At 44.9% G+C, this 9,558-nt stretch overlaps 1 protein-coding gene across 1 annotated transcript; it reads left to right on the top strand.

The window, feature by feature from the left end:
- The first annotated feature begins 845 nt into the window (after positions 1–845).
- LOC107116931 (methyltransferase-like protein 7A) lies at positions 846–7,752 on the top strand. The gene is made up of 2 exons (XM_015418957.1): positions 846–1,340; positions 7,482–7,752. The coding sequence occupies exons 1-2, from the start codon at positions 846–848 to the stop codon at positions 7,716–7,718; spliced, it is 732 nt and encodes a 243-aa protein (XP_015274443.1). The 3' UTR covers positions 7,719–7,752.
- The last annotated feature ends 1,806 nt before the right edge of the window (positions 7,753–9,558 follow it).

Raw genomic sequence — 9,558 nt, 5'->3', positions numbered from 1 at the left:
GCAGGCGCTGGGGCGAGAGACAGGAGCTCACTCCGTCACGCGGCACTCGGGTCTCGAACTGCCGAGCTACCGACCTTCTGGTTTGAAGCTCAGTGTCTTAACCTCTGAGCCACCACCGCCCCCTCCTTGGTACAGCTTACCCAAATAAAAGCAAAAAAATTGCTCGGACTCAGCCATGTATTTATCTAGCTCAGTTTATGCTGAACTCACACCCCTAGTGGGGAATCAAATTGTTCTCCAGAATAGAGTCCACCACTCTTAACCACTGCACCATGCTGGCTCTCGTGATGCAGTTTGCGGTGTTAAAGCTGAACAATAATTTTATACTTGGTAAGTATTTTGTGTATTTCAATTTTCTCTAAAATTTCCATTATTTACTGGGGGGATGGGGAAAGGTTTATTTCCATGATTCCCAGCAGGCCTGAAGAAAAATATCTTGTCCCTTGAATAGAGGAAGGCAGGGTGGGCTAAAAACTGCAACAGATGCAAGGAAAAGAGAATAAAATTTAAACCCATTTCAGTTTGCATAGCAGATGTGTGCTTAGGTAGCCCTCCTTGTGTATTTAAACAAAGTCGGCATACTTAGGTTAAGACCTTTCAGATATTTGTCTGAATAAGCAGGCTTGCAAGCATCTTTCACTTTTATCCACAGAGGCTATCTTTTCAGCGCCAGGGATTAAACGAGTCGGTACCGCTTTAAAAGAGAACGATGGAGACAGCGGGCAGGAGAAGCCGGATGGAACGAGTTTAGTGCGAAAGCCGCCTTCAGCAAGACCAGGAACAGTTCGCAAGAGAAAGCCGGAGAGCTCTGCAGCGAGATTACTGAGGCAGTTACTGTTGCAGGGATGGTGCTGGTTCCCCTCTTCCAAGGCTGCGTCAAATTCCTTGCACTGCCCATTTATGTGCTCTCCTTCCTGGGCTACTGGGATGCGATTTGTAAGAGAGTCTTCCCCTGTTTCATCAGCAAGTTTAGCAAACGCTATAACCAGAAACTTCACAGGGAGAAGGAGCTGCTGTTCAGCAATCTGGAGGACTTCACTGGGTCTTCGGGAGAGCTCACGGTGCTCGAGATCGGCACGGGCAGTGGGGCCAACTTTCAGTTCTACCCGCCGGGCTGTCAGGTGACATGCACGGACCCGAACCCCAACTTCCAAAAGTATCTCCAGCAGAGCATGGCTGAGAACCAGCACCTCCAGTTCGAGCGTTTCATTGTGGCCTCCGGGGAGGACCTCCATCAGGTGCCTGACAGCTCCGTGGATGTGGTGGTTTGCACGCTGGTCCTGTGCTCTGTGGCCAGTGTCCCCGCCGTTCTAAAGGAAGTCCTGAGAATACTCAGACGGGTAAGTGCCAAACAGTGAAGCGGAGAGACATCTTTGATAGGCTCGGCTCGTGTGGGTTATGCGGAGAGAACAGTGTTTGGGGTGGGGTGGGGGGTGAACAATGAGAGGGAAGTCGGCACTAGGAGACAGGTCCAGGAGGAACAGGGCAGGAGGCGGCACAGTGCTGGAGGGAGAGGCAAAATTTCGTTTAATATTTAGATATTGCTTGTGCCCTCTGTGTCGTGCAGCCTGCTTTCTTAGGCTGCCAAATGCAGGCCTGTGCTCTCCCTGTCCATCTGTTGGAAATTTGGCAGGGGAAATCCTTTGGCTGAGAGGGGTAGAGCATCTGTTAATATCATCCCAAGTGGAGGGGAGGCAAGCAAACAAAAATTACAGCCAGAGTGGAAATGAAGCTGAAAATGATTTTTTTTTAAAAAATGGGTATAATTAGTATGCCCTGATCTGGATGGCCCAGGGTAGCCGAGGCTCCTCAGATCTCAGAAGCTAAGCAGGGGTCGGTCCTTATTAGAACTTAGATGGGTGGGAGACCACCAAGGAAGTGCAGGGTTGCGATGCAGAGGCAGGCAATGGCAAACCACCTTGGAACATCTGTTTTCATTGAGCTATCCACTACCACCCCAAGACCTCCTTCAATCTCAGTTCTGGCCACTTCAGGCCCCATCAGCTTCTGTTTAAAATTAGCATTTTTATTCATTCCAGTGTGCATCACCTTCACATAAATTGCCTGCTCACCCAATTTAGGGAGAGTTTCCTTCCTGGAGCTCTTTACAGTCTGCCTTGGTTTCCACCATCCTGAATAATTTGGCATCATGTGCAAACTTGGCTAATACACTGCTGATCCCCAAATCATTTATGAATAAATTAAATTGCTGCAGTCCCGGCCTGTACCAATCCTTGTGGGACCCCACTACTCACTTCTATTGTGGAAACTGCCCATTTATTCCTACTCTTGGTTTCCCTTTCTTCAATCAATGTTTAATCCAGAAGAGGACCCACAGCATATGCAGAACTGTCCCCAAGACCTCCAGAGGTGCATCAGAAGTCCTGCTGTTTTGAATGTTAGAACATTTTTTTTCTTTTAAAAATCAGACTTTGATAATATTTTCACAAATGATTTGGGGGGAAAGAATGTATAAAATGTGAGAAGTGAGAGAAAAAATTACCGTTGTATTTTTTTGCCAGAATCCTTTGCATTTTGTCTAGTAGCACCTACCCAAAATGACAGTCAGTGAAAATCCGTCTCCCTCTCTTTATCCTGTGTGACATTTATTCCTCTCTGAAATCTATTGACCAGAAGTTCTTTTTGCACTTGGGGAAAAAAGACTCCCCCCCCCCCAAAAAAAAAAATTAGCCTATTGAAGTTGGGCATAAAAGCTGCTGGTTCTGCAAACTTGACTGAGAATACCTAACTTTGCTATTATTCTAACCAATTTCTTTTCAGAAAAAACGATGTGATTTGCGAGTACCTTTTTGAAGACTTTCACTTTTTATAAATGAAGCTCTCATTTACACACAACCATGTTTCTATCTAAAAACTGTCAACGGAAATCACATCACAAGTGTAGCATATTTGAGACAAAGATACCAGAATGACAAATGAAGGAGGGGGACAAACTTGCCACGACCTAAACTTTGAGTAAAGGTAAAGGTTCCCTTGCTCGAAAGCCAGTCGAGTCCGACTCTAGGGTTGCGGTGCTCATCTCCGTTTCAAAGCCAAAGAGCCAGCGCTGTCTGAAGATGTTTCCGTGGTCATGTGGCCGGCATGACTAAACACCAAGGCGCACAGAACGCTGTTACCTTTGAGTATGGATCTATATATCATCTGAAACACCAAGATGCTATTGCAAATGACAGCCACATGTCATGTTCCATCCCCATAAGTATAGTTCAACTTAGCTTGTTTCCTGATATCATTACACTGGGACTTTTCCCACACCCACAAACATTTGTCAATGCCTTGGAACTAGAGTGGAGAAACGATGTTGTCAGGATATTGTGTATATTGAAATATACATTTCATAGTGGGAGGGGATAACTTATTTGATTTGATTTATTAAATTTCCACTCCGCCCTTCCAGCCAAGGCATAGGGATAACCTATTTGACATTTTTGGCAGCAGCCCTATGTTCTGACACTTACAGAATATGTGGTTTACCACAAATCTTTCTCCCTGTTTTTTTATTCAAACATATACTTCTATCCTAAATACCTCTCTTCCTGGAAGCAAAGGCCATCTATTCAAATGGAGTTTACTATCAGGTAATTTTGCTTAACATCCTTGCCTGAAACTATATAGTTATAAGCCTGTTGAATCAGGTTACCAAGAATGCTGAACTTCAGTGGGATTTACTTCCAACATTTAGGATTTATGGTGCAACACAGGTGGAAACAGGGTAGAGCCTTTATTATGCAATTGTGTGTGGCCAGCTCTGAAGTTTGTTGACTGTTCATACCTTTATACCTTCCAGAATGTAGTTTTACTAAGGTAAAGGTTTCCCTTGCTCGCATGCCAGTCAAATCCAACAAGCCAGTAAAAAACTAGCATGTAAATTAGAATCCTGGGGTAGGTTTTAATCCTTAAATTTACAGTAACAAAAATACAGGGATCCCATGTCTGCTACAAAAGGTCAAAAATTACATGGTAGTCCCTCTCCTCAAAATGTTATCCTAATTTTTGCATATTTTTGTACCTACTTATACATAATATTTGATCTGCATAAATACACTCATGCTGTGATCAGACGTGCCATTTGGTATGGAAGGGAAGCGAGCCTGTTTCCCCCAGTGGAAATTGACACGGCATTGCGCAAGCACACATCCTTTGTAGCTGCGGGTGCAGCCTGTCACTGTGTGATCAGACGGCACATGCAGCCAAGTGGGTTTTTTTGCCTTTTGTTTCCCATGCGCATAAACAAAGAATTGCACCTCGGTACAGAGGGTTCCCCATGGAGTATGTGGTTATGCGCATACTGCTAAGCGAGGAAAAAAACAGCACTGAGTCAAGATGGAATGAACAGACCATCCCAATGGCTTGAGTGTGTGCTTGAGCCATCAGACAGGGGAAAGTCTGTCTGTGGCCCATTGGCAAGCATTAGGACCAGACTTTCCCCAGTGTCTTTTAACTCCGCTTCCGTGGCGGGGCAGCACGGGGAGCTGACAGCTGTGGGACCTTTCCCAGATGTTGCTGTCTAATCATGCCCTTTAGATCTGTCAGGCATTCACAGCTGAGTCGGCTCTAAAGGCACGTCTGACCATGACCTGAATTGGTTCTGCTTCCTGGCTGTTGACCGAGTTTAAACATGATGAAATTGCACAAGCTTTTCCCCCCTGTCGTGCAGGATGAGTTCCCCCCCAGAAACTTCCATATTTAAATCAGTCTTACTGTACTTACACCATAAAAGCAGAACTATAAATGCACTATATTTTATAGAACTGGGAACAAACCCAGGAGGAAGTTTACTCAAAAGTGCACCCTGAACATAAAACCTCAAAGATCTTGTTGGCACCCATTGGTCCTGGTCACATCGGATATCGGGGGGAGGAGGCGTGGCTGTTTGCCCTGGAGCAAACTACCGTGCGGCCGCCAGATCAAACGTCCAGCCGACATCCCGTGGTTCGGGGGGAGGTGCCGATCATACGTCAATCCTGCGGCATGGCGGGGGTTGTGGTGTGCGCATGCGCCATTGGGTGCTTGTGCGCATCCCGTGGAGACTTGGGGGGGGACTTTTTGCGATGGGACATGGGCGGGCGCCAGATGCCACGAGCTACCACCAGAAGCATGATCAGACGCCCGCCCTTGCCCCGCGGTTTCCAGAAACTAGTACCTCAGAAGTACTAGTTTTTTACGGCGCATCTTCGGTGGGAAGCCTCGGGTTCGACATGGGAGCTCTACGCTTCCCAGATGTTGCGGTTTGATCGCGCCCGGAATATCCGCCAATCTTCCGTCTCTGTGGCGTGGCTAATGCTCCATGTGACCGCAGCCATTATTACACTTAAGCTCTCTCCCCCCCCCACCACCCCGGACTCTTCCATATATCCCCTGAGATCTTCAGAAGCTGGAATATATACGCAACACAGGCCTTTGACGATTCACTCCATTCTCACTGACTTCAGTGGCTCTGCATAGGTTTGTACTGTTAATTTCCATTCAGGTTTATAAGCAGGTCTGGTCTGCAGAAGGAGCAGAATGAGGAGGTAGAGTCGTATAGTGGTAAGAGTGACCAGTATCCATTCAGACAGAGGAGGCCTGTCACCATAGCTGCTACCTGGCCTGCAACTGATCATCCGCACAGGTTTTTCTTAAACTGAGGCGTCTTGCCAGGAGGCTCTCAGTACTGTTGTGCTCAGCTTTTTTTACTGAAGCATGGGTCACTTTCTCGTGTCATCTGTTAAGCAGTTTTTTGAGTTCCGAGTTCTTTCACACACAGAGAGACACACACACGTATGTATATATATAGCCCCAATGTTTCCCAGCTGTAAAATGGGCGAAACGTTTTCCAGAATGTGTTCCGAACACTTAATTTGTTAAAATAGGCTGCATGTATGTGTGTTACACATGTGACTAAAAGTATGGTGCTCTCATCTGTTTCTTGAGTTCTTACTTCGAGAACTTGAGTTGTAATTCTTGCCTTGTGCTTATGGCACAGTGGGAACTTGGATTTCATGAAGTTTATCCATGCTGGCTTGTCATTGTACATAGGTGCATTGCTTGATGGGACCCACAAGTTGTTCACATTAGCAAAAAAAAAATGCATTTCCTGTTAGCTGTGCCCTTTGACCCCTTTGGTTTCACCACCTCGGGGGCCTACCTGTGGGTAGGTTGATCCTGCCCCTTATAGTGTTTTTGCCTTTCAGTACTTGAAACCTTTGGTAGAATCAACTGTACCACTTTAGACTGCAGGTGGAGGATCATAGAGCATCTCATATAGGGGTTCCCAATCATGTTGAACCTGTGGGCACTTTGGGAATTTTGGAAACAGTTAGTGGGCAGCATAACAAAATAGCTGCTGGTGGGAACCACTCGCAAAATGGCTGCCGTTCAGGTTTGGATCAAGCAGAAAACATTTGGAGGTTTCAAAAATGTTAGCATTTAATGTCAAATTATAAGGTTACTTGATTATACTTTGTGAAAAATTCAATAAAATATTAATTAAAAAAAATGTTAGCAGATACCAAGCCAACATCCTCCTACAATTTCCAAATTTGTATTCCTTGTAGACATAAAGTTGATGCTTCCTGAACCAACACCTCCTTCTCTTATGAAGTCTAGGAAAGTTAGGGTTGACTGTTCGCTTCGTGGAAGAACAAGTGGCCACCACGGAGCACACAAGTGGGCAGCACGGTACCACAATGGCGCTCACTGTTCTAATATTTCATATTTTGCCCACCCACATACTGCCTTGGTCATGTGACCTGGATTAAACCCAGATAATACTGTGGTTACTTTTACAAAAGAAAGGTCCAGGTATCCTCAGAGCAAATAGACTGAGAAAAATTCTTCCAAGATGTTTCTAGATTTTGGTCTAGGAGGGGCAGGTATTAAGGTAAGAAATAACTCTGCACGACTCACCCACTTCCCCTCCCCACAGAGACACATGTCAGCAACACAGTGTTCCAATGCCATTACTGTTGCATCATTTCCTGCCTGATTGCCCTGGCCCAGGTAGGGTTGCCAGCCTCGGGGGGGGGGACTGGAGATCCCCCACTTTTACAACTGATCTCCAGCTGACAGAGATCAGCTCCCCTGGAGAAAATTGCTGCTTTGAAGGGTGGACTCTATGCCATTGTACCATGCTGAGGCCCCTCCCCTCCCCAAACCCCGCCCTCTCCTGGTTCCACCCCCAAAGTCTCCAGGTATTTTCCAACCCAGAACTGGCAACCCTACACTACAGGGGTGTCCTGTAAGATGTCACTCCACAGTTTTTTAGTGTGGTCACCTATGGACAAAAAAAGATGGGCAACAGAGTTCTGGACTTTTCTGACCCAAACTCCCCTGTTTCAAACTCACTAAACTACATTTTGAAGTTCATTAGGAATCAATTTGTGTTAGTCATTGATCACCCTCAGTGGTAAATTGTGGCACTGTTATTCTCATGCGTTTGTTTCCCTGGAGCACATTTAAACATTTTATTTCATTTACAGGGTGGTGCATTCTATTTCATGGAGCATGTGGCTGCTGACCGATCCAGCTGGGGCTACTTTTGGCAGCAAATCTATGATCCTACCTGGAAATATTTGGGAGATGGCTGTTCTTTGATAAGAGAGACTTGGAAGGATCTGGAGAATGGGCAGTTCTCTGAACTGAAGCTGCGGCACATACAAGCCCCACTGAACTGGACCCCGACACGTCCCCATATTCTTGGCTATGCTGTGAAATGATTGCTCAGCATCTCCATCTGAGACCAGCAACTAAGCCCACAGTTCACACAAATTAAACTGTTGGTTTATTCCAGGGATTAAAGAATGAAGTGTACAGGATATCTAGAACATGCCATAATGAGGGAAATCTTTCTTGCATCTTCTGTAGGTTCACACAACCATGATAGCTTGCAGAGGAAGCCCTGCCAGGCCAAAGGGAAGTGGAGACTACTGACCTTTCAAAAGCCACAATAAAGTTTTCTTGTATTCTGTTTGTGACATGGAATAACCCAAAATTAAGATCACGGAGGAACAGGCTGTGCAACATTTCAAGGTTTTTTTATTGGCAAGTGACACAGCCTTCTCCTCTGGCCTGGTCAGTAGAGCAAATTCGTCTTCCTGCTACAATCCAGATCCTGAGGCCTGACTCAGAATCGCATCCAGCTACTTGGATGGAAAACAAACATGCATTCCATATCTTCTTGCAGGCTTAGCCAGCCATAGGTAACAGTCCAGCCCTAGATAACTGCATCCATTGATTATAACTGTTGGTTAACAAAGCAAGGTCTTTTGATCACTGGGTTAAAGGTTGTTTTATTGCACAGATAAGCCTTTATAGAAGAATGCTCATAGAACAAAGTCCTGTATGACATGCACAGTTCAAAGACATAATTGGACTCAACATTGTTTAAATTTAAAATTCTGTCTTTAGTAAGGTTTTTAAAAGACTTTATGTCACCCTGCAGAAACTGGTTGTGAAAAGGTAAGCAAAGTTGCGCCCTTCTGAGTAAATTGAAGTCAATGGGAAGTCAACAATATTGTAACTCTTTTTAGAATTGTGCTGTCAGTCAAGTAGGCAGCAAAGTCATGGAATGAAGCGTTTGCTGGTCAAAGAGAGTTTTGCTGGGAAGCTGGATAAGACTTCCTGGTTTCTTCTCACCTTCTGTAAGGTCACTGGAAATGATGTATATGAAAAAATAATCAGTAAAGGAGACAATTAAATTAACATCACTGGTACTACTGTTAGATCAAGGTGGGTAGCTGTGTTTGGCTGTAGAAGTAGAAAACAGCAAACGTCCAGTAGCACCAGTTTGGTGTCGTGGTTAGGAGCGTGGACTTTAATCTGGGGAAACTGGGTTTGATTCCCCACTCCTCCACATGCAGCTGCTGGTATGACCTTGGGTCAGTCATAAGTTCTTTTAGAGCTGTTCTCTCAAGGGCAGTCCTCAAAAGAGCTCTCTCAGCCCCACCTACCTCACAGGGTGTCTGTTGTGGGTAGGGGAAGGGAAAGGCGATTGTAAGCCGCTCTGAGACTCCTTCAGGTAGTGAAGGGCAGGGTATAAATCCAATCTCTTCTTCTTCTAGACTAACAAAATTTCTGATAGGGTATGAGATTTGTGAGTCATGACACATGAAAATCCATACCCTGCCACAAATTTTGTTAGTCTTTAAGGTGCTGCTGGACTCTTGCTCTTTTCTACTGGTACTATTGTTGTAATTATATTGTCATTGCAGAGCTACAACTTTCAAGATGCTAATTAATATAATCCTGTTACTTTATTGTTCAGTCTGTTGGAGCTGAACTTTCTTTGGTGAGCAAAGTGAATTTTTAGCACCTTGCTGGATTGGAAAAGAAACTGAACTGGCTTTCCATAGAATTTTGCAACAAAGGCCCCTTCATTTAAATTGAACTCGGAGAGATATCCGTTCTAGGATTCTATTGTCTATTAAGTCCATGTGGTTAGTGACATAAACTTTTTTTCTTTGTATTTTTCTATATGGTGGGTTTTGAGCTAAAGAAATTCCATCTAAATCAATTCATCTTGCAAGGCTTTTCCTCATTTAGCCCCAGAGAACCAAC

Source organism: Gekko japonicus, unplaced genomic scaffold, assembly GCF_001447785.1.
Source record: "Gekko japonicus isolate JY-2015 unplaced genomic scaffold, Gekko_japonicus_V1.1 scaffold2791, whole genome shotgun sequence".
Taxonomy (NCBI): domain Eukaryota; kingdom Metazoa; phylum Chordata; class Lepidosauria; order Squamata; family Gekkonidae; genus Gekko; species Gekko japonicus.
This window is presented reverse-complemented; position numbering and strand designations above follow the sequence as displayed.